At 36.3% G+C, this 23753-nt stretch overlaps 3 protein-coding genes across 4 annotated transcripts in view; all 3 read left to right on the plus strand.

The window, feature by feature from the left end:
* Window positions 1-42: 42 nt before the first annotated feature.
* On the plus strand, window positions 43-12470 carry LOC144665714 (tRNA-splicing endonuclease subunit Sen2-like). Of its 2 annotated transcripts, XM_078527005.1 has the most exons (13): window positions 43-250; window positions 1429-1531; window positions 5097-5154; window positions 5274-5445; window positions 5985-6208; window positions 6975-7095; window positions 7677-7730; window positions 8184-8322; window positions 9264-9300; window positions 10326-10458; window positions 11333-11366; window positions 11480-11535; window positions 12354-12470. In XM_078527005.1, exons 1-13 carry the CDS (start codon window positions 53-55, stop codon window positions 12414-12416), a joined length of 1392 nt encoding a protein of 463 aa, XP_078383131.1. In that variant the 5' UTR covers window positions 43-52; the 3' UTR covers window positions 12417-12470. The 2 variants fall into 2 exon arrangements, with proteins under 2 accessions (XP_078383131.1, XP_078383132.1); XM_078527006.1 differs by lacking the exon at window positions 11480-11535.
* A 2750-nt stretch (window positions 12471-15220) lies between these two features.
* The window catches only part of LOC144665726 (uncharacterized), a 121880-nt gene continuing 113347 nt past the window's right edge, over window positions 15221-23753 (plus strand). The window contains exons 1-2 of the mRNA XM_078527020.1: window positions 15221-16063; window positions 16171-16478. Coding sequence (XP_078383146.1) covers window positions 15988-16063; window positions 16171-16478 — 384 coding nt within the window. The 5' untranslated portion in view covers window positions 15221-15987. The remainder of the gene's footprint in view (window positions 16064-16170; window positions 16479-23753) is intronic.
* Window positions 20220-22850, plus strand: LOC144665732 (melatonin receptor type 1A-like). Its single transcript, XM_078527029.1, has one exon. The coding sequence runs from the start codon at window positions 21036-21038 to the stop codon at window positions 22173-22175; it is 1140 nt and encodes a 379-aa protein (XP_078383155.1). The 5' UTR covers window positions 20220-21035; the 3' UTR covers window positions 22176-22850.

Raw genomic sequence — 23753 nt, forward strand, 5'->3', positions numbered from 1 at the left:
TTGCGAGCACGCAATCATACAGCGGATACAGCGGATACAACAGGAATTCAAGATGGCGGACGCAATTCGGATTCCTCGGCGTAAGAAAGGGGCAAAATTCCACCCCAAGGAAGCTCCATTTCCAATTCCTATTCGAAGTATTACAGGAAAACAATCTTGCAATGATAGGTGGTACTATTACACTGGTCATTTCAGAGATAATTGCGTGGTGATTGAAGATTTAGGGGACCTTACTTTTCTCTACAAGATGGTAAGTCGTAAAAATTTTAATTCTGTGCATATACTGTAGGTTTACACTGGTGCGACAAATGCAGGCTGCAGAGTTGTTAACTTGCTAACCAAAGTGCAAGTCTTCAGTCTGCAGGTCTACAGTTTGATTATAAAGGCATAGAAACAGAGGATTTCTGTATGTATTAGTCAATTCCAAAGAGGTGCATTCCCCCCTACCTAGGCAAACACACCAGGCTTTTGACTTGAGGTTAGCTCCGTACACCGGGGAATTTCAGCGACGGCGGAGCCAGGGGGGCTGGGGGAGCTTTAGCCCCCCCCCCCAGAATTTCGGAAAAAATAAAGACTTACTAAGAGACGAGTCTTTTTAGCCCCCCCCCCCCACTTCAAGTAAATAGTCAGCCCCCCCCCTTGGAAAAATGCTCCGCCGTCCCTGAATTTGATGCATAAATTCACCCTCCAGGTTGGGCATTTGAGCATCAAAGAATAAAGAGTCAGGGAAAGCTAAAGGATATTGTAATCCATTTATTCGCTACAAATGCTCATGGTACTCACGTCATTCCACAATTCCACCTCTGTTTTTTGTACCATATGCTTTTGCTTTCATTGAAAAATATTAAATTGTGAATAATTTCATTGTCAGAAGTTATTTTTTTTTAATGTGTTTTCAATAAGGCGTTAGGAGAAATCTTTCGCAGATAATGTATTAGCAAAGCTCTAGAAAGAGAAAGAGTTATTTTAGGTTACACATAGCGATACTAGTCCCGGGGGGGGGGGGGCCCCCATTGAGGGGGGGGGGGGGGGGGGGGGAGGAATTTTAAAAAAAAAAAAAAAGAGAAAAATATGGGGGGGGGAAACTCTTTCTTAACCAAAAAAAAAAAAAAAAAAAAAAAAAAAATATTTTTTTTTTTTTTTTTTTTGTGTGTATAAAAAAAAAAAAAAAAAAAATATAAATATATATATGGTTGTGTGTTCCATGTAACATCAGCATTTTCTTTTTGTTTTGTAGTTTTTCCTTTTTTCTTTAAAATCTAAAAAGGATGGGAGATTTAATACTCTGTAAAGTCCTTAACCCTGGTGGGGCATTTGACTGTCTAGACTGTAATCATTGTGGGGAATTTGACCAAAATTTTCAAATGCCCGGGGGTTTGCCCAGGGGTGTTATTTTTTTATTATAATTGAACTTGTTTCCTTCTGCAGGGTTTCTTTGGGAAAGGATTTCTGTCAAGAAGTAAACCAGCATATGAAACAATTTCAAACATCTCACAAAAGGCTTTTTCAAAGTCTGAAAAACTAAGAAGATGTAAGTCTAAAGAGTGATCAACAGTAAACAATCTTATTTTCCTGATCAATAGGAATTAATGATCTTAATTAATAGCAGGTAAGATTTATTTTAGCCGGGCCAGAACCAGAAGAGAAGTATATTGCCTCATTCAAGGTTATCTTAGTGTGATTCAGTGTAATACAAGTGAACACAATGGATGACCTTTTTTGGGAGAGAGGGGAAAAGATGAGCAAATACTAGAGCACGGGTAATCACTTAGAACAAAAATAGGTCCACACTGTGTACATGTGTCTAGTGCTGAGCTTTATTGAGCTTTGTGCATTATTGAATTTCTCGGTCATGGTAGTGCATAAATTAGGATTTTGTTGTCATAGACTAGAGGTGTGGAGAAAGGGTCAAAATATCAAGCTTCAACAACAGTAGCAGATAAAAATACAGCTAGAAATAATAAACAGGTGCAAGGTGATCTAGGAAGGCTATCTGGAATAGACGTAGCTTAATTCGGGGTAAGCACAACTTAATTAAAGCATGCACTCTGATTAGTTGATTAAGCATCTACTATTTGCCCATGGGTAGACACTAACAAATACTTTCAACTGAGGGCGCGTGAGTTGACAGATGGCAGCATGAGAGCACATTGTGTTGACATTTGTTGACACAGTTAATTGCCTTAATTATCTCAAATTTGACTTGTTTCGTTTGTTCTATGTTGTCATCGGTTGCTTACTTCGGGTTACAAGGCAATAACGAGTGATTATCGATTACTGTTACGAGGGGGGTGAATAGGGGTATGCAAATCCGCCGATCCGTCACAATTTAATGACCGAATCCGTCGATCCGTTGTAATTTAATGACCAAATTCGATTGAAGGATCCGAAATCCGTTTAAAAATGTGACCCTATTTGGGAAAAGCAGGCTTAACGAAAATAGCGTTGTGCTGTTTTTCCGTTGGAAATGCATTTTCAACGCGTTGAAAAACATTTTCAATGCATTGAAAACGCGTTGAAGAACACTTTCAATGCATTGAATATGCGTTGAAGAAAATCGTTTTGAAATGTTTCTCAGCGACAACAAAATGCGTTGCAAAATCAATTTAATATATTTTCAAACTATTTTTAACGTGTTTTGAAACATTCGAAAACGAAATCACCGAGCATTTATTAGAATCATTCACGGGACTATATTCCCGGGGGACTGTTGTGCCAGTTTTCGAAATTCTCTACAGCGTATTATAAAGCCACTTGCATCATTAATTTCGCTTTGAATTTGGAGAAGAAACTCATCAAATACACGGACTATTCCTGTAACTTTGCGAAACGCTATAAATGTATAATAAACTTCGAAGCGGCGTTTAATGAAATCATGCTGCATGTCTGAGTTTCAAATGACATTCGATCTCTTCCATAATCGCATGCACGCAACAAGTTCTGAAGATAAATATATTTTATTCGGCGACCACAACTCTCTGTTACTGGTGCCGATTAAGTTGTCAATAAAGGCTTAGCTTTGCTGGCCGTTGCAATAAAACAGCATAAAAATAAAAGGTGCAAACTTTATTTTTTAGCGACGGGTAAACAGTCATGCAACGCTACATTGTCTGCTGTGTCTGCTTCGTATAAACAAGAGAGGATAAAATTATTTTTCAGATTTTTCTGAGCCACTTGCATCATTAATTTCGCTTTGAATTTCGAGAAGGAACTCATCAAATACATGGACTATTCCTGTAATTTTGCAAAACGCTATAAATGCAAAATAAACTTCGAAGTGACGTCGAATGAAATCATGCTGCATGCCTGAGTTTCAAATAACATTCGATCTCTTTCATGGTAACCGCATACACGCAACAAGTTCTGAAGATAAATATATTTTATTCCGCGACCACAACTCTCCATTACTGGTGCCGATTAAACGTGTCTGCTGTTAAGTTATCAATAAAAGCCTTGCTTCGCTGGCCGTTGCAATAAAACAGCATAAAAATAAAAGGCGCAAACTTTAATTTTTTTAGCGACGGGTAAACAGTAATGCGGCGCTACATTGTCTGCCGTGTCTGCCTCGTATAAATTATTTTTCAGATTTTTCTGAAAAGATTTGTAAACCATTTAGTTTCATCCAGTTTACAAACGCAGAAAACTTTAAACAGAAGACTTTATGTCTCATAAAAATCTCTTAAATGCCTTTGCCGATAGTACTGGGATAAACTTTTAAAATCGCCAGTTCATTGTTGGGACGGTTCATGTCATCCAACAAGTCACGCACGGCGCAGTATGAGTTCGGGAGCGAAACATAATTATTATTTTCGTGGTCTTGGCTCTTTATGCTTGCAGTTCTTAAAAATAAAAACTATTTATATTCTCTTAGTTAAATTAAATCAAATTCTCTCTGATGCCGAATTTTGACGTCTTTATTGAAACAGAGCGAAATATTTTCCAGTATTTCAACCTTTTGCGAAACATTCCCATTTTTACGTTGGAAAAAGCAGCCAACGCGTCAAGAAACATCTTTTATTCGTTACTAAACGTTTTCAAACATTTCCAACGTTTTCACAACAGACTGAATAACATTGTGAATGCGTTGAGAATCATTTCAAATGCGTTGTCAATGCATTATCAACGCGTTGTAAATGCATTATCAAAGCATTGTAAATGCATTGATAATACGTTACAACGCTATTTTCGTTAAGCCCGGTTTTCCCAAATAGGGTCACAAATATGCTCTGAATCCGAAATCCGGGCCAAAATATAGTCAAAATCCGTCGATCCGTTTTCCTATTCACCCCCCGTTATTACCCAGAGAAGAATACCGCAGAATACTTTGTGTACGCTGACACGTATGAGAAATCTAAGTGTAACCTGGTTGCAATGACGTCATAATTTGCCGTAAATGAAGCACTTATCCAAATTTTTAGTATTATAGCATTGTGTCTGCGCTTCGCACTAGACACAAAAACAGTTGGAAAGGGGACTGGAAACAATATGAGAATTGCTTGACCTAGGATAGGGGCCTGGCACTAGTTTGCCAAACCATCATGGACTTGTTTAGTTGTTTCATCATAAATAGGAATCCATCCATCTTATAAGGACATTAATTATTTTTATAAATCAAATCAATTCATGTTTAATACACAGAATGATGAGAAAATGAAACAATACAAGTGTAGCTCGTGAGACAAACTAGTGCCAAGTCCCTATTAGTAATCTAATAATACAGTGTGTATTTTTAGATCCATCCTGACAGTCTTACTCTTAAAAAAAGTTGACAGGTGGACAATTTTGTGTGTCATATTTCCACAGAGTTATGATTGAGAAAGACCAATAATAGTCCTTTATAATTTATTATACGTCAATAACCCAACGTACTGCACATAACACATTATATGATTGGTTGATGCCTGTCATTGTGAGGTGTGACTTGTGCACATGATCAGAGTTGCACAGTCCAAGTCAGTCTTATTAGCAAAGTTTTTCAAAACTCAGGGCCAAAACATACGAAAGTGTTAAGTTTAAGTACAAGTCTTCAATAGGAAACAAGCTGCCAAATATCATTCACTTTGAATGATACCTTTTTGTATTTTTATCCCGTGCAGTACCCCCTAAAGAGAGGGAAATCAGGCAATCAAAGTTTCGCGTTATAAGAAAGGAGCGGTGAGTTGTTAGGTTACTGTTGTTGTTGAATGTTTGAATTAATTTTTACATTTATTTGAAATAAATATTTACTTATAAATAGGCATAGTTTTTTATAATTTTTTTATTATATTTTTCAGTTTTAAAAATCATCAACAGTGGTGGCAGCAAGCTATGGGAACTGAAGAGGATGAAAAGAACAATGTCGATGGAAGTGAAAAATGTGATAACCAGATTTGTGGCAAATCTGTTGAAGATCCTATTGTTGATGAAGAAAGAGAATATACATCTCACCCTGCTAAAAGAAGGAAGGTAAGTTATATAAATTACAAAATGTACTTATTAGCTATATATGTAGTAAACTCTTTTCATACCTAAAGTATAAATTAATTTAATCTATTGGTGGCTTGGGCATGGCAACTTTAACTAAGTAACTTATTTTTACTTATTTTCACGGGAACTTAATTTCGCAAAAATGAATCGGGCATATTTTGTGGTACAATAAAAAAACGTTCAAAATAAATTTTCATGGGTCCTTACTCCCGCGAAAAAAAAGCAACAACAACCAAAGGTAAATTATGCTAAATTCAGATGCCAAGTATGGCAGTGTTACAAGATCAAGTACAAGTACAACTTTTGACTTTCGAATTTCAATTCAGTTACATTTTAATATCGGTGCTAGTGCCCTTGCTCTTCCCTGTTGCAGACCAGTAGTCGTAGAATAAGAAACTGTCAGTAGAAGATTGGCACAATACAAGGTAATCAAAAGCATAAACACCACCAAAAGTCATACTCATACTCAATATCGTACTTTGTCTTACTGTTTTTGGTGGTTGGTTTTTGATTGATAGGAGGACATTGCTCATGATGATGAGGTGTCATGTGTCAATCAACCAGAGCTTCAAAATGACAGATACAGTGTAGAGATTACACCACATTCCAGTGATGAGGAGGAAATTAGGAATATGAACAATTCAGAAGATGATGCTGAGATTGCAGGCATTACCAATAGGGATCTGGATGAAGTTATGCGAGATGTTGTAAAAAACAGCGATGAATCCTCTAGCACATGCTGGTAAGACTTTAGCAAGTGCATGATTGCAGGAGCCAGGCTGGCCCACTTAGCCGAGATAGCTGGGTTTGTGTCTTTCAATCTTGTGTCACACTAGCTGGGTTAGCCCAGCAGGTACTAGATTTGCATGAACAATGTTCAAATTTTGCAGGAATGATTGTGGTGTGAAGCATTAATGTTTTTAAGCAACAAGTGTGGAGCTCCGCTTTTAGGCTTGGCTAAATCTAAATATTACTGGTGGATCACTTTTAATTACTATCAAGCTCAATTTAATAGCAAAAAAGCACTAGCCCGGCAAGTGTGATTAAAATTAATGCCAAATATGCCAGCCTGGTTATCTGGGTTATTACAGTTTTTCTCTGTTCAACAATTAACTTGCTGGGATCTTGACAAACTGAGCCAGCTGCATGGCTAAGAGCGCCAGCCTAGCTACTGTAATCAGGTCCTAAAACATTGTCATAGCTGGTGTAATAGTATATACTGTACCTATTCAGTAGTTATGCTGACAGGGAAATAGTTAAAGGTGAAATGAGTGGTTCTTGGGCGTAATGAATAGATAGATAGATGGACAACTTTATTTAAATAGGGTGACATGCAACAGGATAACCAATGAACTTGTGAACCTCTATCCTAAAAATGATACAAATGATACTATTCTTCATAGCAGTAGAATACTTTTTAAATTGTATATGACAGAAGTATTTCATTTATAATAATAATCATCCTAACTTTTGTTGCATGTTATTTTTTCATTTATGGACATAAAAAGTGTTGACAGCAATGAAGACAAATCTGATGTGGTTACCACAGAAACAAACCAAAAGGGAAGCTCAACAAGGCAAGATGATCCTTATAAGGTGTATGAGCATTTACAGCTGAGTTTAGAAGAGGTTTGTACCCAGGGGGGTACTCCAGCTTGTAAATGACGGGGATGATAGAAGGATTTTTTTGGGTTTGAAATTTTCGATTCCGGGATTTTTTTGGGTTGGAAAATTTGACAAGTATTTTTTTGGGTGACTTGATTTAAATAGGGGATTTTTTTGGGTATTAAAAACGAACTGAAGTGCCTTGGCCCAACCTTGGCGTATTTATGGTATGGTTCAATTTTTTTATGGTTTTCTTTGTGTTATATTATTGCCCCTCCTGGTAATTTAGGGGTAATTTGACAAGGGATTTTTTGGGGGGTTATTTTTGTCCAGGGATTTTTTTGGGAAATGTCGGAAGACTTAGGGATTTTTTTGGGTCCTGAGTTTTGCCTCCATTCGATCATCCCCGTCATTTACAAGCCGGAGTACCCCACCTGGGGGTTTGTAAAATAAAAAAAAGTCCTGGAGCTAAATCTCTTGAAATTTTGAAGTTCCCACTCCAGCAAGATAAAATAATTATGTTGCTAATGTACTCTTGCTGATGCATGCTCATACTTGTAAAATTAAATGTACATAAAAGCTGTTTGGTAATTGATTTCTTTCAGGCATTTTTCCTTTCCTATGGTCTTGGATGTCTTTCTGTGTTAAATGATAGTCAGGTATGTGGTTCTCGATGTTAGACTTGTCAGTTACTGGTATTTCATTTAAACTGTTTTGTTGACAGTGATTTTGTTTTGAAGCTTTTATTATATTTATACAATTCTTAATTATGTAGGCTAGGTGTAGCTTAACTTGAAAGATCAAAATACAGAACAAAATAAAAAAATCTGACAATGCTTTATGAAACTAAAATAGTGAGTATTTATTAAGCTTGTGTAATAATCATATAAATTTAGCTTGGTCGGTATGTTGAATTAAAATGTAGTAATTGCTAGGACAGACTGTTGTGCCTCATTTTAAGAATTAATAGATTACCTAATTCTTGCCTCTTTGTCACCTGAATGGATGTAACTTAAAACAAAATCTGGCAGCATTAAGTAGTGTGTAACACACAGCATAAGTAGTGTGTAACACACAGCACATTAAATTTTTTATGCTTTCTCTCAATTCAGAAACCCATGTCTTTGAGTGAAATGTGGTGTGCATTTTGTGAAGCTAAACAAGATTTCATTCCAAATTATATAACATATCATTACTTCAGATCTAAAGGCTGGGTTCCCAAAATGGGAATCAAATATGGAACAGATCTGGGTAAGATGTTTTTTCTTATATTATTTGCATGTCACTTTATGAAGAATATATAAAGCCTTCGCCTGTGCTACAACCCTGCATACATGTTGTGATTTCAAACCAAATTTAAACCATGACAAACATGCTTAAGAAACTTAAAACACACAAGTATGGTTTTGTGATTAAATGTGTCCCCTTTGTGAAGTTGTTGTTGAAAATCATTGTAAGCAAGGTAAGATGCTAGATAAATGTATACATAAGCCCCCATGTATGTAACGGATACTGCACCTGTAAATGTTTGGTGCATTCAAGAACACCACATGGTAAAACATTTTAATTAATGATTTGAAACCCAAAGCAAGTCCTGCAATCATTAAATGAACAGGGCCTGGTTATTCAAAGCACAGTTAACCTAACCTTTTGATTTCAGCTTTTCAACTTTTCAATGAGATTTTCTGTTTATATTTTCTGTCGTTCAGTTTTGCCATTTAATTGTCTCAAACTCCACAAAACATATTAAGCAATAAAAAGAATGTACCATAGTGACAAAATACAAGTTCTAAAATAGGGGGCTTTTATTCGGAAAAGTAATAGTAAGAATTTCTTCGAGCTATAACATCAACTAAGTATACGTCCATGGACATATGTTAGGGAGGGCTAAATGTCAGAAGGATTCTACGACCTTCAAATGAGTATCTGCTACCGGCTATGGGAGGAAACTCTATGTCAGAAATTGCTATTTAAAACATACTTTCCTAACTCCTTGATTTAAGCAACAATTAAGAATATGAATTAAAATTAATGCCTGAGGAAACTGCCATTAATTTTAAGAAAAGAGGGCAAGGGGTAGCTGATCTCTGTATACAGAAAAACTGAGATGATAGGTAATATCGAACTGTACAAATGTTAGCAGATCATATGTGTACAATCATGTTATTCTGACCACTGTTCCCTTGCTTTAGTTCTTTACAAAGAAGGAATGCCTTTTTACCACTCAAGGTGAGAGCCATAAGCTTTAAAAACTGAAATTAATGCTCCTGTAAATTTAGGTCTTTGAAATTAATGCGACATAAATTATCGCGTACTGGAGGGAAAATTATTTTCAAATAAAGGAAAATAACGCAAGAGAGAAGGCAAGTTTTCAAAATGAAGAAAATTAAAGCAATTATTGATGTCTGTAAAGATATTTTGGCTGTAGTACAAGAAAACGGATGTCCAGAACCGCGCTTCTGAAAGCAAGAATGAACTGGAAATGTTGCAGATAAAATATCTTTAAGGATTTTACATTGCAAAAGGTTAAACAATAGTGTGCAGAAAAGAGAAGGTTATAATAATTATTTCCTACTTGCTATAGTTTATGTGTGTTCGGACTGACAGTATCAGAAATTGGGGTGAAATTAAGGTCTCAGAAATAAGCGCTCCATTTAAGAAATGTTGCAGAAATTGACGCTCTCAAAAATTAACGCGTCTAAAATTAATGCGAATTTTGAGAATTCGCGTTAATTTCCTGAAATATTAAATGTATCTACTTTTTAGGTTGCCTCATATTTATTTTCTTATCTCTCAAAATACCGTTAACCTCAAGAGCAGCTTCGAAACTTTCTTTGTGGCCTTAAAACTCAGCAAGCTCTGACAGTGTTACATGTACGCCACTTTCAGTAGTTGTACTGAAGAACTGGTTGCTGGTTCTCTGGGCATAAACGGAAACGTCAATTTTCTATGTATTTCAATCCTTGCTTTTTCACTGTGTGTTAATGGGAAATTGCTCTGCCTAGCTGTACTTTCAAATGAGTGTCTTCTGCCGCGTACAGGAGTATTTTTATAAAGGAAATGTTTAGTTTAGAAAGCCCCGCATGTGATCGCTGTACTTGTGTAACCTTTCGGAGAGTATCTGTTATCCGAGGTTTCTCTTTATTGTTTGCAATCCATCAAAAGCTCCAGACATGTTGGTGATGAGGTGATGTAGTTTTATTTATTTATTTATTTATTTATTTATTTATTTTTTGTTTGTTTGTTTGTTTCAGTTATTCAGTCATTGTACAGTTGGTTGAATTTCAAAGTCTAGAAACAGAGAAACATGACAAAACCATACCATGCAGACAGCTGAGTTGGCCTCAGTTGTGTGGAGTCAGTCGTGTGAATGAGCACGCAGCCAAGGTATGCAAAGGCGTGCGAACTTGTTTATACTAGGATGATTGAATGTGATCCTTCTGGCTCTGATGGAAAGAATATATATTAGTTTTAAATCTTATATGTGTAATTATCATTTGTGACACAAAATTCCATAGTATTAGTGTGACTGTATGGTCCCATATCTATTTTTTTTTATCTATTTCTATTTAGCAATTAGACAATGAGCCTTACATTTCCATGAGAGAATAGTCAACAATGTGCAGCCAAGTTGGCTGTGGCTCGGAAAACAAAGGCGAGTCCAACTGTTTATTAGACACTATGAACGGTAGCAGTCAGAGCGCTGCAATTTTTTAAGGGCCGCATGTCAGATAAGCATAACCCAGTGTCCGACTTTTGAAAAAACTTGCAATCGGATTGGCTACACATGCACCTACTATCGATCGATAGCAGGCTTTTGGAATGCATGCAGTGTTATTGCTAAATACTTTTTGACTTCAGTGAGAGCCATTCAACCACACCGTCCGTAAATCAGCTTTATCTTTATGTTTACGCCACTAGGTTATACTATATTGTAAACAATTAGAGCCATCTGTAATCAGCTGACAGAAACCACAATCAATAGACAACAATTAGAGAACTAATCAGATTCATGGTTTCCAATAGAAGGGTCTACCAATTACCTTTTTGTTAACCTGAGTATCAGGCCTTCCTAAGGGGAGGGGGGAAAAAAGCCTGATACTCAGGCTACCTTTTTGTCAGCTATGTGTGTACCTGCTACCATGACTATGGCGCTGTAAGCTGCGCCATTTGTTAAATCTTATGGTGATATAGAATAACAAGTTTTATAGTATCATAAAAGTGCTACTCAGAACACTGCAAATTTAATTCTTTATTTCAGGAAGTGATGATTTGTTATGTCATTAAGCCCTCAGGTACGCTTTTTATCCTTTTATTTTTGTTTCTCTTTGATTCTCTCAGTTTCTCTTTAAAATTCAGTTATTCAATTCATACACACAGGTTTTTCAATGTTGTTTCTTTGTCACAGATATGACAAAAGCAGAAATGTCCTCCCCAAAATGTATCTCAAGATTTAAATTACAGGCAAGCTTTGCTACTTATTATAGCTAGCCATATTTTCCGTAATAACTAAACTTCATAAGTTGGTCGAGAGCCTTTTTTATAAGGTTTGCATAGCTGTGATTATATCAAATTAAGTACAGCCGAACCTCTCCGTACGAACACCTCCCTTATACGGCCACCTCTCTATTACGGACAATCTCCGATGTCCCAGCAAAATTCTCATATATTTTCTTTAGAAAAAACCTCTAAAATACGGACACTAAATCTCGGCCCAAGGGAACAAATTTATATAAATTTAACCTCTTTATTACGGACACTCCAGTGATCAGGGGATGATATTTTGTGTTCGTAATGCAATTTCCTGTTTGTGGTTACAAAATTAATAAGGTAACATTATTCATCTTAGACGTTTCGGATTTGTGCTTAGTGTTTATCTTTTATCTGCAGCATTGCGTTGCAGAACATTTCAAGTCATAAAATACTTTAAGCTGTTAATGAAGTCAAAAGTGACGTCATAGTGGAGACCCTTCGGTGTCCGTATTAGAGAGGTTCAACTGTACTTGGGTTTTAAAAACATATTTGCGTGATTTGGTTTTGGCGTTGACTGAGCTCAGTAACATTTGCTGTCTACTCATTTCTTTATAAAAATTCCAATTGTGCTTGTAGTCTGAAGATTCTTGTTTTTATTTCTATAGTTGTTGGGTTTGTAAATATTATCATCTTTTTTACTTTTTATACTTTTATCCAAGTAAAGCGCATATGATCAGCATTTTACGAAATTTGCGGTATACAGATTTTAATATTACTGTTATTAATTATTGTTATTGTTATTCTCACAGGAAGTCGTGCTCAGAAGATGGATCCCTGAAAGAGCAAGAGAACCGGACAAGGAAAGAACCTGAAGTCTCGTTAACACTAAATAAAGCTTGTGTAGAAATAAAGTCAATGAAATTTGACGCAGACCCGTTTATATCATATCGAAGCCCCGGTTGCCGCTATCTTGATCAATTATCGTTTCCAACAGGTGACCAAAGCGTACTGTAAGAGATCATAAGAGTTTGTATGGATCTGAAATAAAGTTGAAATATTTTTCTACCTTTATAAAGCTATTATAAAACTTAAAACCTTACCTGGTGTCACTTTTTTTGTTTTTCTACGTATATACATATGAGATAGAAAATCACGCGTTTGGCTTTCTAAAGCACTAGAAAGACAAAAAGTGACAACATGTAAGGTTTTAAGTTTATTATGGCTTTTTAAAGGTAGAAAAAGTATTTTCCGGTTTTATTTCAAATTCAAACATTTCTTATAGTACACTCTGGTCACCTGTGGGTTCTCTGGAGAGTTCGAGATTAAATCACACTATCAGCAGAGCATTTGGGACACTAATTTCACGCTAATTTCACACTCGAATATGAGAAATAGTGCAGAAAATGGTAGCTTTATATTTCATACGAACTCGATTAATAAATTTGCTTTAAATAAATCGAAAAACAGCCAGTGCGTGTTTTCCTGCTAAGAGAAACTGATATGCAATGTGCTATTACGGTCTTTGACATCTGCAGATATATAGAGGATAATACATGGCTGCGCGGAGATATGAAATTTATCTTCGAGTGTTCAAATCGATAGCTCACGAGTGAGCGCAGCGAACGAGTGAGATATCGGATATATATATCGGATATATATATCGGATGTATATTATTGAAATAGCGAATTCGCTTGTAAAGCTATGTGCATTTGCAGCTTTGTTTTCTCGCGCCGTTAACTGCAGCTGTTGTATGTCAAAGGTTTTAAACTGGAAAAATCGGCGTAAAGTGTTCAATGGTTGAATTCTCGTTATATATATAATAAACAAATTACAGCATAGAAAGTGCTTTGTACGGATTTTTATTCACTCGTTGCAAAACTTTGGAAAACTCACTCGTTCGCTACGCTCACTCGTTCGTTTTCCAAAGTTTTGCAACTCGTAAATATAAATCCGTACGGCGCACTTTCTATGAAGTAATCTATATTTATCCACACATGTGTGATACCATTTTTCTCGATTTGCTACCACTCGCTAAAAAACTGCAGTTTATATAATAAATGTTAATACTTAACAACGCCATTTTAGTACCGCAGCAGTCTGCTCGGTGTCTGTCAGACGTGTATTTAAAATATCAGCCTAAGGACAATAGTCCCTGATTTACAAATGATCCTCGGCTTTAGTTTAAATGACTTTCATTTGGTGGAATTTGTATTGATAAGACACCGGTTTGCTCTTGTAAAAATGCTAAGAGGATAACTGCTGTTATGTTTGTGAGTGCTCCCAAATTCTTACTTGGAGGCTTGTTTATTGTTTTTGGCAAAACATACGAGTTTTGTTATTAAACTATCAATATTCAAATGAGTACATTAGCCAGGTGTGTAAGAAGGTTGATTATACGGACATTAACTTGAATCAAGTTTATAGGAGCCCTCTTTTTTCTAGCCTCCTACGCAGGCGTCCTTATGGCTCGTCACGCAATCTGGAAAGATCTGTCTTGGAGGCTATCTCTTTTCGTTCATAGATCCTTTTTCTATAATTACAGAAAAAGCTTAAATGAGACGCAGAAGGAGAAAATTCACAACTGGAAAAATTATAATTCAAAGCTGATTGAAATGCTACCACTTATATCTTTTTTCGTTGTTAGTTAGTATTTGTTGCATTATCATTAAATAAACCCACCAAGGTGAGGATCCAAAAATAAATATTCAGTTATTTTCAATGCGAAGATGAAAGTGATTCAAATAGTAAGGCTGTCATGTATCCAGCACAGACGTCCATGAAAAGCTAGTTAAATTTGTTGAGTCACATTCGGCGTTATTCACTTTTACCTTACCTTTTTTTAAACTTAACAAACGGATCGGCGGTTTTAAACATAAAGTTAGAACAGTTCAAAAAACTCAACATGAAGATATAGTGTTACAACAGTTCAAAAACTCAGCATGAAGATATGTTACTAAAAGTCTAATTTTATGATGGGTACAAATTTCTTCAATTGTTTACCTCTCTCTTCTGTTTGTAAGAGCGTATCGTATTTTATCATGTAAGGTTTTTCAGTGTATTGGTTGTAAATGATAAATGAGTTTTCCCTCCTTAGCCAATAATTTATGCCAGTTACAGTAAAAGACGCCGTTTTTCGTAGGAAAATGTATAACACTATAGTACAAAATTTAAGAAGCATTCACAGGCTTTACAGACTTTTGGGTAGTTTACAAAACCCTGTAATAGAAGAAAATTGTTTTTGATATTTTTTGCGGTATCACGAGTTAATCGCAAATTCACCTGTCTACTTAAAGCTAAAAAACTGTTTTCGTGTGACTTTGATGAATGTTTTTAGTAGTTTTAATGAAATTTGATGCAGACCAGTTTACCTCGAAGCCCCGCTATCTTGAACTGATTATCGTTGCTCTGGAGAGTTCGAGATAATGAGGTTCAATTAATTTCACACGGCAAAATTCGAATGTGACAGAGAGTACAAAAAGGGTAGCTTTTTATTTCATACGAACTCGAACGATAGATTTTCCTTTAAAAAATAACGAAAAACAATGGGGGTGTTTTTTTCCAGGCAAGGGAAACTGATATTTCATGTGTACGAGGGATGGTTATCAAAAGAGTAATTACAACCAGAAACAACTAGAAAGCTTTTCTTTATTATAATGTTGATAATGATAATTCGTAAGTCATTATTGTGTATTATTAAGCGCCCCGGGGTTTATTCTTTCGCGATGAAACAGAACGAAACGTCTCAAACATTTCAAACTCATGACATTGAGCCAATGTTGTAGGTTTGAAAACAAAAGAAAGAAAATTCCTCCTAATAGAAGCTAGTAATCCAACAGTTTGTTTATGTCAAGGAAGCTTGTTTTTTTTTCTGCCCTTTACGTTCAAAACTAAAGAAAATTTTGAAAATTTCTATTCTTACGTAACACGATTTATGTTGAAAAGTCAAAATGCCGCTGTTTGTTTATTATATAAAGCTTTGGTTGTGAATAATGTATAAGAGAGATCTCTCGCTGACACGAAACTAAAAACGGTGAAATAGTTTAATTTTTATAGTTGCTCAAATGTTCATCGGTTCTCAGGGACATAGGCGGAGACATAGGGCTCTACAGAACATTTGACTGTCTGTTTTGTCAAAATTTTGCTCTATACTACAAAAAGGAATGTCGCACTTGTTTCTGTGATCTATTATATGAAATTTGGGGTCACCAAGAGTCCAAGATCGTTAAATCCATACAAAGACCAATCACGTCAGAGTACGTGATGTTAAAACGTGATATACGTGCACCAATAGGGATGCTCACAAAAAAAAAAATAGTGAGACATGCTTAAATTGATAAAATCCATGTCAAAAATTCCCAATCAAAATTCACAATCGAGTTTGTCTCGAGTTCGACCGTGGTCTATGTGAAAAGTCATTACACAGTGACAACATAGGACGCAATATGAATCTAGTTCTCCTCCGTTTCACCAACGTTCTAGCGTTGATCATATTTCTCAACGCTGCAACAACTTCAAAAGGTATAAATAATCACTCTTTTGCACACATTTCGTCTTATCCTCTTGTAAACTTTCTATGTAGGACTTCGTGTTGATGATATTCATTTTTATGCTTGATGTCAACACAGGTACGCCTAAAGTTATTGACGCAAGTGGTAAAGGTGTAAGCCGAGATGCTGACAGTGGCATTGCCTTTGCCAAATTTAAGCTCCACAAGTTTTCGTACTTAAACATCACAAGTCTTGGTACAGACTATGTCCTGAACAGCAGCGAGTGTGGGCTTGCGTGTGTCAACATACCGTCATGTTTCTCCTTTAACCTGGCAGCATTTTATGTCATCAATGGAAGTATCTCATGTGAACTGCTCCCATCTGACAAGTACAACAACTCGGACAAGTTCGTCCCAAGCCAGTTTTTTCATCACTTCAGTATTGGGGTAAGAATTCATGTTTTTTTTAGATTGTACCAGGGCGTCATTTTAAAAATCGTTTAAAATCATGTTACATGCCATAAATAGGGCAAGAAGCAGCTGCCATTGATGCTTACTAAGTGGACGGGTTTCAGGCAAGTTTTTTTTGTAACATACAAAACAGCTTTCAGAAATTTCAATAAAACCTTAGTCAAGCAGGTGATAGCTGGAAACAAAGAATTATTACTGAAAGGCTTTCACAAAATAAGAAAACTGCAAATATCACCAAATCTTACTCACTTGTAATGACAGGAGAATTTCCAAAAAATAAGAATTCACGATGAAATTCAAAGCTACTTAATCCAAAATTAAAGTTAATATTCAGGTACAGGAGCGTTCGGATCTGATTATGGTGTGATGTTGTGCAGTGCGGATTTTCACAAATAGCATTTACGAATAGAAGAAAAATAAACGAGTCGGGTGGTTTTCGGAAATATTCGGGAGACTGTGGGAAATATTTAAAGACATTTGGAAAATTTTTGAAAATCTTTCAAGTTCTTGAATGATCTTTCTCTCGCCATCCTCTCCCTCTTTCACGCCCTTTTACGCCTGCTACGCAAGCTTAATGAACCTTCAGACGTTCATGCCAATTTGACCCTCTCGCTTTTTGTTGAAAGCCTTATACCATTAGTGGACAGCCTGGAGCTTATACAGGATACCGGGAATCATTGATGTCACATGCATGACTTCCTTGGTAGGCTTTCATGACGCCAGAAAATAGCGTGAAACAATACAATATTGATATTCCAAACCAACAAAGGAATGCTAAAATGAAGTAATGCTTCATGCAGAGTAACTAAAGGGAACTTCATAAAATATTGTCAGAACGAAGAATTATATCTTAAACAAAATTTTAGAAAGGTTTTGAAAACAAGGACTAAAACAACTAGAGGTCAAAGCACCGTGGCCATCGTTATCACATGTGAACAGGTCCTGAAAATTTAAGCATCCCAGAACGAAATCCTCTTTTTGTTTAAAATTTCAAGAAACATCACATTCGTTCGCCCGAAGGTTAAACGTCATGCTGTGTTAAATTGACTTCCCTCCAGTATCTTGTAGTTTTAGCATATCAACATGTTGTCAATGTCGTGTTATTGGATTTTGTGACATCATAAGAATTTGTTGAAAAAGGAGATGGCAGATTTAAGGTGGTAAATATCGTTATTAGTGACATCATTATGCGCGATATGACATTATAACCGACGCGTGACCATTGTTTGAATACCGTATTACGACTCTGCTTAAATACGTTTGGAGAGGAGAGGTGTACGCTTTCTTCTCCCTAAACCCACGAACTCTTAACTGAAAAGGCTCAGTCTAGTAAATAGATTCTAAATGTCTTGCTTGCCGAAGGCATTTTTATCTGCTGATGAAACAGTTGTCACGCCAGTAAAGCAGAACTGGCTTCGAACGGACTCTTCTAATTTGTTGACAACGGTTTTATGTAGATAATTTTTCATAAAGGATTAGTAAAATTTAGAAAAAAAGAAATATTGGAGATTTAGTATGATTTTAAAATTAGAATTTGAATTTTAAAATTGGTAGACGGTCACCAGTTAGTCCCCCTGACAACCTGGAGTGCTCTTGCGTGAGGGTCAACTGTCTGTTGGTGTTCCAAAAATAAAATTCTTCCTTGCAAAAATAGGAATCCTGTAACAGACAATATCTGCTTTGGAAATATATGTAGATATATATATATATATATATATATATATATATATATATATATATATATCTCGTTCGCTTTTTAAGCAATACAAAAACCCTATGCTCGTCCTATAAATCTATGTTTAGGGGTGTTGTGTAAATATTTGGGTGATTTTTTAGATTTTTTGGGAGTAGATAACTTTTCATTAGTAAAATTTAGAAAAATGAGAAATAGTGGAGATTTAATGTGATTTTAAAATTAGAATTTGAATTTTAAAATTGGTAGATGGTCACCAGTTAGTCCCCCTGACAACCTGGAGTGCTCTTTCGTGGGGGTCAAGTGTCTGTTGGTGTTCCAAAAATAAAATTCTTCCTTGCAAAAATAGGTACCCTGTATTGTCTGTAACAGACAATATCCGCTTTAGAAATATATGTAGATAGATATAAAAACACTAGCGCTTGGAGTTATTTCTGTAAAATAATCAGGTTTTATTTTACCCCCGGGGGTGCTCCTATATATGGGCTATACGGGTATGCTTTTTGCCTCTCTGGCTCTGTATCGCTTTAGTTAATTGACTGATTAGTTGTTGTAAATTTAATGTACGAAAACGCCCGATACGTCAATATAAACTAGAATGATGACTTTATATTTGGTCCAAGTACTGAGCTGTAGTGTTTTAATAGACTTGAGAAACAGTCGTTTACATTTTTCACATTTCAGAGCATGTTCTGAGTGAAAAACTAGGTTTGGAGACACCAACAAACGATAGGTGTTGCCATGGCAACAATAAGGTTGCAACTTTAAAAAAGGGCATTTTTGTACTTCCCCCCTGAATATCTAACTGCATGCAAAATATAAAGGGGAGTCAAAAATTTTCATTTCCCTTTTGCTTCATTCTTACACAGAATTGCTCTTAAGGAGCGCACAGCTGCCCAGCATCGAATAAGCGCCCCACCCCCCCCCCCCCACGAAACTGAATTACACCAGAGAAGTATTAATGAAATTGAAATCAACTTAGTACTACTAAGAGAGTTCCCCGAAGACCGAGTTTTCTTAGTATTTTACAGAAAATTTCAATGAATTTTAAGTTAGCCATTCTATTAAATGCCAACGAAGAGGCCATCAAGAAAGGTCCAAACATCATCGTCTGCATCTCATTTCATCGTTAGAGTACATCCTTAGCCAATAGGCGGTTTTTCACACCTGTCATGATATACGGTAACAGAGCCAACACCGCACTAAGAGAGATAATCAATTGCCAAAGAGGAAGAACATTTTGAATAGTTCAAACTCGAACTTCTACTTTACACCTATACGAGTAAAGATGCTTCTGAAGATCAAAACTTTCAGTCCTCTTGTATGCTTATTAAAAATGACCAAACCTGTACAGCAAAACTTAATAGAACGATTGCATGACAAAGAGAAACAGAATTTGGTGATAAGTGCCGGATATGTTTAAATGCAGAAATTTTACATCGCTTAATCTTTGGTAAAGGTTATAGTATAGCATATACTTCAAACTTTTTTTCAAGAAAGATTTAGTTTACTTGTGATAGCTCCCTACCACAACCATCGAAAAACGTCATGAAAATTTTGATTTTATTATTAGTTTCAGTGAGAGCGAGCGTCTTGAAGGTGAACCTTTCCCCAATTCGTTAAGTTTTACATTGTTTTCTCATTTCAAGCTAAACATATTAGTCATAAACAGTGATACGTTTTATGGTCTATTAGCTGAGGCAACTTTTGATATAGTTTATATTCTTCTTTTTACATAAGGTTCTGTGATTTCTCTTATTTATTTCAGGCTTTTTTTCGGAGACACCCCCCCCCCCCCGCGGGGGGGGGGGCTACTCAAAAAAGTTTTGTACGGGTAGGCTCCGCCCCGAGGTCCAACCCCTTGCCCTTTTATATACCATTTTAACAGAAAAGGCACCCCTTTCGTATACCTTTTACTGAAAAAGGTACCCCTTTCATATACCGAAAAGACATGACAGATGCCTAAAACAGGAAGTCTTAATGACATTTTTATGTAGCGTTTGAAAAATTTAACCGCCATAAGGTGCGTCTGTTCGAAATGTTTTCATTGAAGGCTCTTATAAATACCTAAATGACCGATATCCCTACCCTTTCAAATACCTCAAATCGTGAAATCCCTTCCCTTTTATATACCTAAAGCATGAAAAAGGCACCCCTTTCGGGCGGAGCCTCCCCGTATAGGCCATTATAGGAAGTGCACCCCGGGTCTTTCGCGGGCGTTTGGTTATTCTGAAACAAAACAAAGAAATATTGATTTGTCTAGTGCGGAAGGCAGCTTGTCTTGTGTTATCATGTCTCAATTCTGTACTAAATGCACCGCCATGTCAAAGGTTAACGTTATATCGATAGCGTTATTTCATGTTTAAAATATAGAGGCTGGGAAATAGAAACTTTCTGATAGTAATGAAGAAAAAAATAAAATAAAAGGGACAATTTATTTTTCCTTGCTTTCAATAAAAAAGTATTCAGAGTCTTTAATAAGCAAGATGCATTTATGACGAGCATCGCCAAGTTAATAATTTATTTATATCCCAAATTAACGAAAAGATTCAAGAAAAGAAAAAAATATGAGTAAATGCACCTAAAAGGAAGCTTTTTGCTTTCAATTAAATAAATGTGCTCTACAGGTGGCAAGTTTGAATTCATTTGTGGATATATACTGAAAGTGGCCCTTTATTGGATAGCTTAAACTCGCAAATAAATGTGTCATGCAGAACTGGCGTTTATATTTAAATATTGATATTTAGATATTGATATTCATATGCGCGCTTGGAAACTTTGTTAGCTCAAACAAGGAATTAGACAGGCAAAGGTATATTTCCTCGCGGAATACAGCTAAAATGACGGAAGCTCTCAGTGCAAGAGGTCTCCCATTAACAATCGTGGAATCCTGTTCTTTGGTTATTTTAAACGTTTTGTCTCTTACGGGGAACACGTTGGTTTGCATTTCGGTTTATAAGAACGCAAGACTCCGAACAACTACAAACTTATACATAATTGCTTTAGCAGTGAGTGACTTGCTTTCCGCTGTTTTTGTCATGCCGATTGGAACGGCTGTCTTGATAGCTGGCAAATGGAATTTCGGTTTTATAGTTTGCCAACTTCACGCCTTTTTTAGCTTGTTTGTCATCTACGTTTCGCCCGTAACTATGGGACTGACTGCTGTAAACAGGTATGTGAGAATGTGCAAGTCAGACCAACAATATAAGAAATGGTTTTCAGCGGCAAAGTCTCGGACCCTGCTTACCGTCGTGTGGTTGCTTGTTGCGTGTTACAATCTCGTTCCGCGCTTGGCTGGACTGCAAGATTACAAGTTTGTACCGGGGTACGCTCAGTGTTCCATCGCTCATCTTAGCGAAAGAGGCAAAATGATCCATTACGGGATCGTGGTGACACTTTTCTTTTTGTTACCGTTGATAGCAACCATAATCAGTTACACAAATGTTGCGAAAATGATTCGACAACACAACGCTGCTGCATTTTTGACAATTCAGAGGCGTGAGAGAAGCTCGTCTATAAGTGCACACGAGATCAAAGTGAGTAAGTCTCTCTTTGCCGTTGTATTTGCGTTCATGATCTGTTGGATTCCTTTTTGGGTCATCGTCATTTTAAGACGCTTTCGTATTGTCTTAAAAATGTCGCGAAACATTGAGTTACTCTGCATGTTTCTGCTCTATTTTTCCAATACAATTAATCCTTTTATATACGCCGGGATGAATCACCTGTTCAAAAGAGAATTTCGAAAGATACTATTCTGCGAAAAAAGGCGTAAAGCTGACGTTTCTGTGGTAAGAACAGAGGAAGTTGAAGCACGTAGTGCAGCCTTTTCCAGAAACGCGATGATGCGGCGACAAGACAACTTCTACTCTCAGGCCGAGATAAACAATCACCAAAGGAGGGACAATGAACAAGTAGACTTACAACTTATACGAGTGAAGCTGTTTCTGAGGAACAAAACGCCCACGATTCAGTCTCTCTAGATACTTTAAAACGACCAGCTACGACTTTGAACAAATTTGCCTAAAGCACAAGACCCATGACAAGAGATATAGACTGATGAGAGCTCTTTTCTGACGAACAGCTGTTGTTAGTTAATGGGCAGATGAATATTTGAAATCTGGATCATTGGAACTTGAGACACATATATATATGTATTATTATGCTTATCTTCTAGTGCTAACTTAAATTTTTAATATTAGGATTAGTTGGATTCATTGTTTCATTTTAGATTTATCTTAGTATCTCTTTTTAAATTCTGTTTTTAATGATTTTAATGTAATAGTAATGTAAGTAGTTTTATTGTAATTAGTTTTGCGTTTTTAACATGAGCCCCTGGCTCAGGAGATTGGGCAACCACTCACAACGTTAACGACTTTAAATAAAATACCTTATACCTTATACCTTATAAGCCCGGCCTTTGCTTACTCTCCAAGATGACATAATTTTTTGTTGGCTGTGACGTCACATGACGTCATATGACGTCATTAGAGCCGCCATCTTGGATCCGCCATCTTGGATTTCACTATTTTCTTAGAAAGTCAGAAAATGACAAAATTTGATGTAAAATCATGCCAGAATGCTTATGGAATGTAAAAGTAAACAAATCTTACAGTACTGTCTCAAAAAACTGGAAAAAATAAAATTAAAAGTTAAAGTTAAAATTAGTAAAATTGACGTTTACTGAGCTTCTTGTTGTCCTGGGAGTAGGGTGACTTGATAAATATTTTCTTTCTATCCACAAACATATATTCTGGTATTTCCCTCTCCTCCTTTCCCGTTTGGTTGCGAAAATTGTTGACTGTGACTTGAATGAAACGCTTAGGATATCCTGCTTTGAGGAAGATTTCGGTAATTTTTTTAATCAAGATCGGTTGATATCCACTGCGCTCCTTCCACCCCATGATACTGTTTCTTTTCCAATTTGTTGGTACTTGGGATGACCAGTGGGTTGGAAACTTGTCTGGTTTACCAAGACCAAAAATTCCACCGCCGTGTATATCGTAAACCAGGCATTTTTAAATCATGTTCGAGGAAACATTATGACCACTATTCCATTGTTAGAAAAAATGCTACAGATATCTCGCATTTTTTATTTTCCACCAACTGACCCAGACTTCACACCAGATACTGATACGTATACGCCTGGGATATATAAAAACCATTAATTTTGGACATTTTATCTTTTGTGACCCTTTCCTCAAGAAGCTAGAGTTGCGCTCGGCTATCCCCTCGAGCAGCTTTACGCTTTCTTCGTGCTCTCCAAACTTCCCGCGTGCATCCATAACTCGATATACGCACGCTAAGCAGGAACCAATTCTTTAGTGTGTAACATAAGTCGGGAGAGAGCTCTTTGGGATAAAGCACGGAAATGCTGCACAAAATGGCAAAGGCATTTTAAATATTTGAAGGATTGAAGGAAATTAAGTAGTAGTGGTATATGTCACAAGAAGACTAAAACGTAGAAACTTTTCATAGTTTCTGAAATTAAAATTAGCAATGCAGATAAATGTTAGAAAATAAAATTTTGTTTGCGTTTATTGCGAACATCAGATACCAGA

The sequence above is a fragment of the Oculina patagonica genome, chromosome 9, assembly GCF_052425735.1.
Source record: "Oculina patagonica isolate OP01 chromosome 9, crgOcupat, whole genome shotgun sequence".
NCBI classification, from domain to species: domain Eukaryota; kingdom Metazoa; phylum Cnidaria; class Anthozoa; order Scleractinia; family Oculinidae; genus Oculina; species Oculina patagonica.

Excerpts from the sequence above, each read along its gene's own strand:
- LOC144665732 (XM_078527029.1), top strand. The coding sequence starts at position 21,036 with ATGACGGAAGCTCTCAGTGCAAGAGGTCTCCCATTAACAATCGTGGAA.
- LOC144665714 (XM_078527005.1), top strand. The coding sequence starts at position 53 with ATGGCGGACGCAATTCGGATTCCTCGGCGTAAGAAAGGGGCAAAATTC. Across the intron at positions 1,532-5,096 it reads GTCTGAAAAACTAAGAAGAT|TACCCCCTAAAGAGAGGGAA; the intron begins GTAAGTCTAAAG and ends TATCCCGTGCAG. Across the intron at positions 10,459-11,332 it reads TGAATGAGCACGCAGCCAAG|GAAGTGATGATTTGTTATGT; the intron begins GTATGCAAAGGC and ends TCTTTATTTCAG.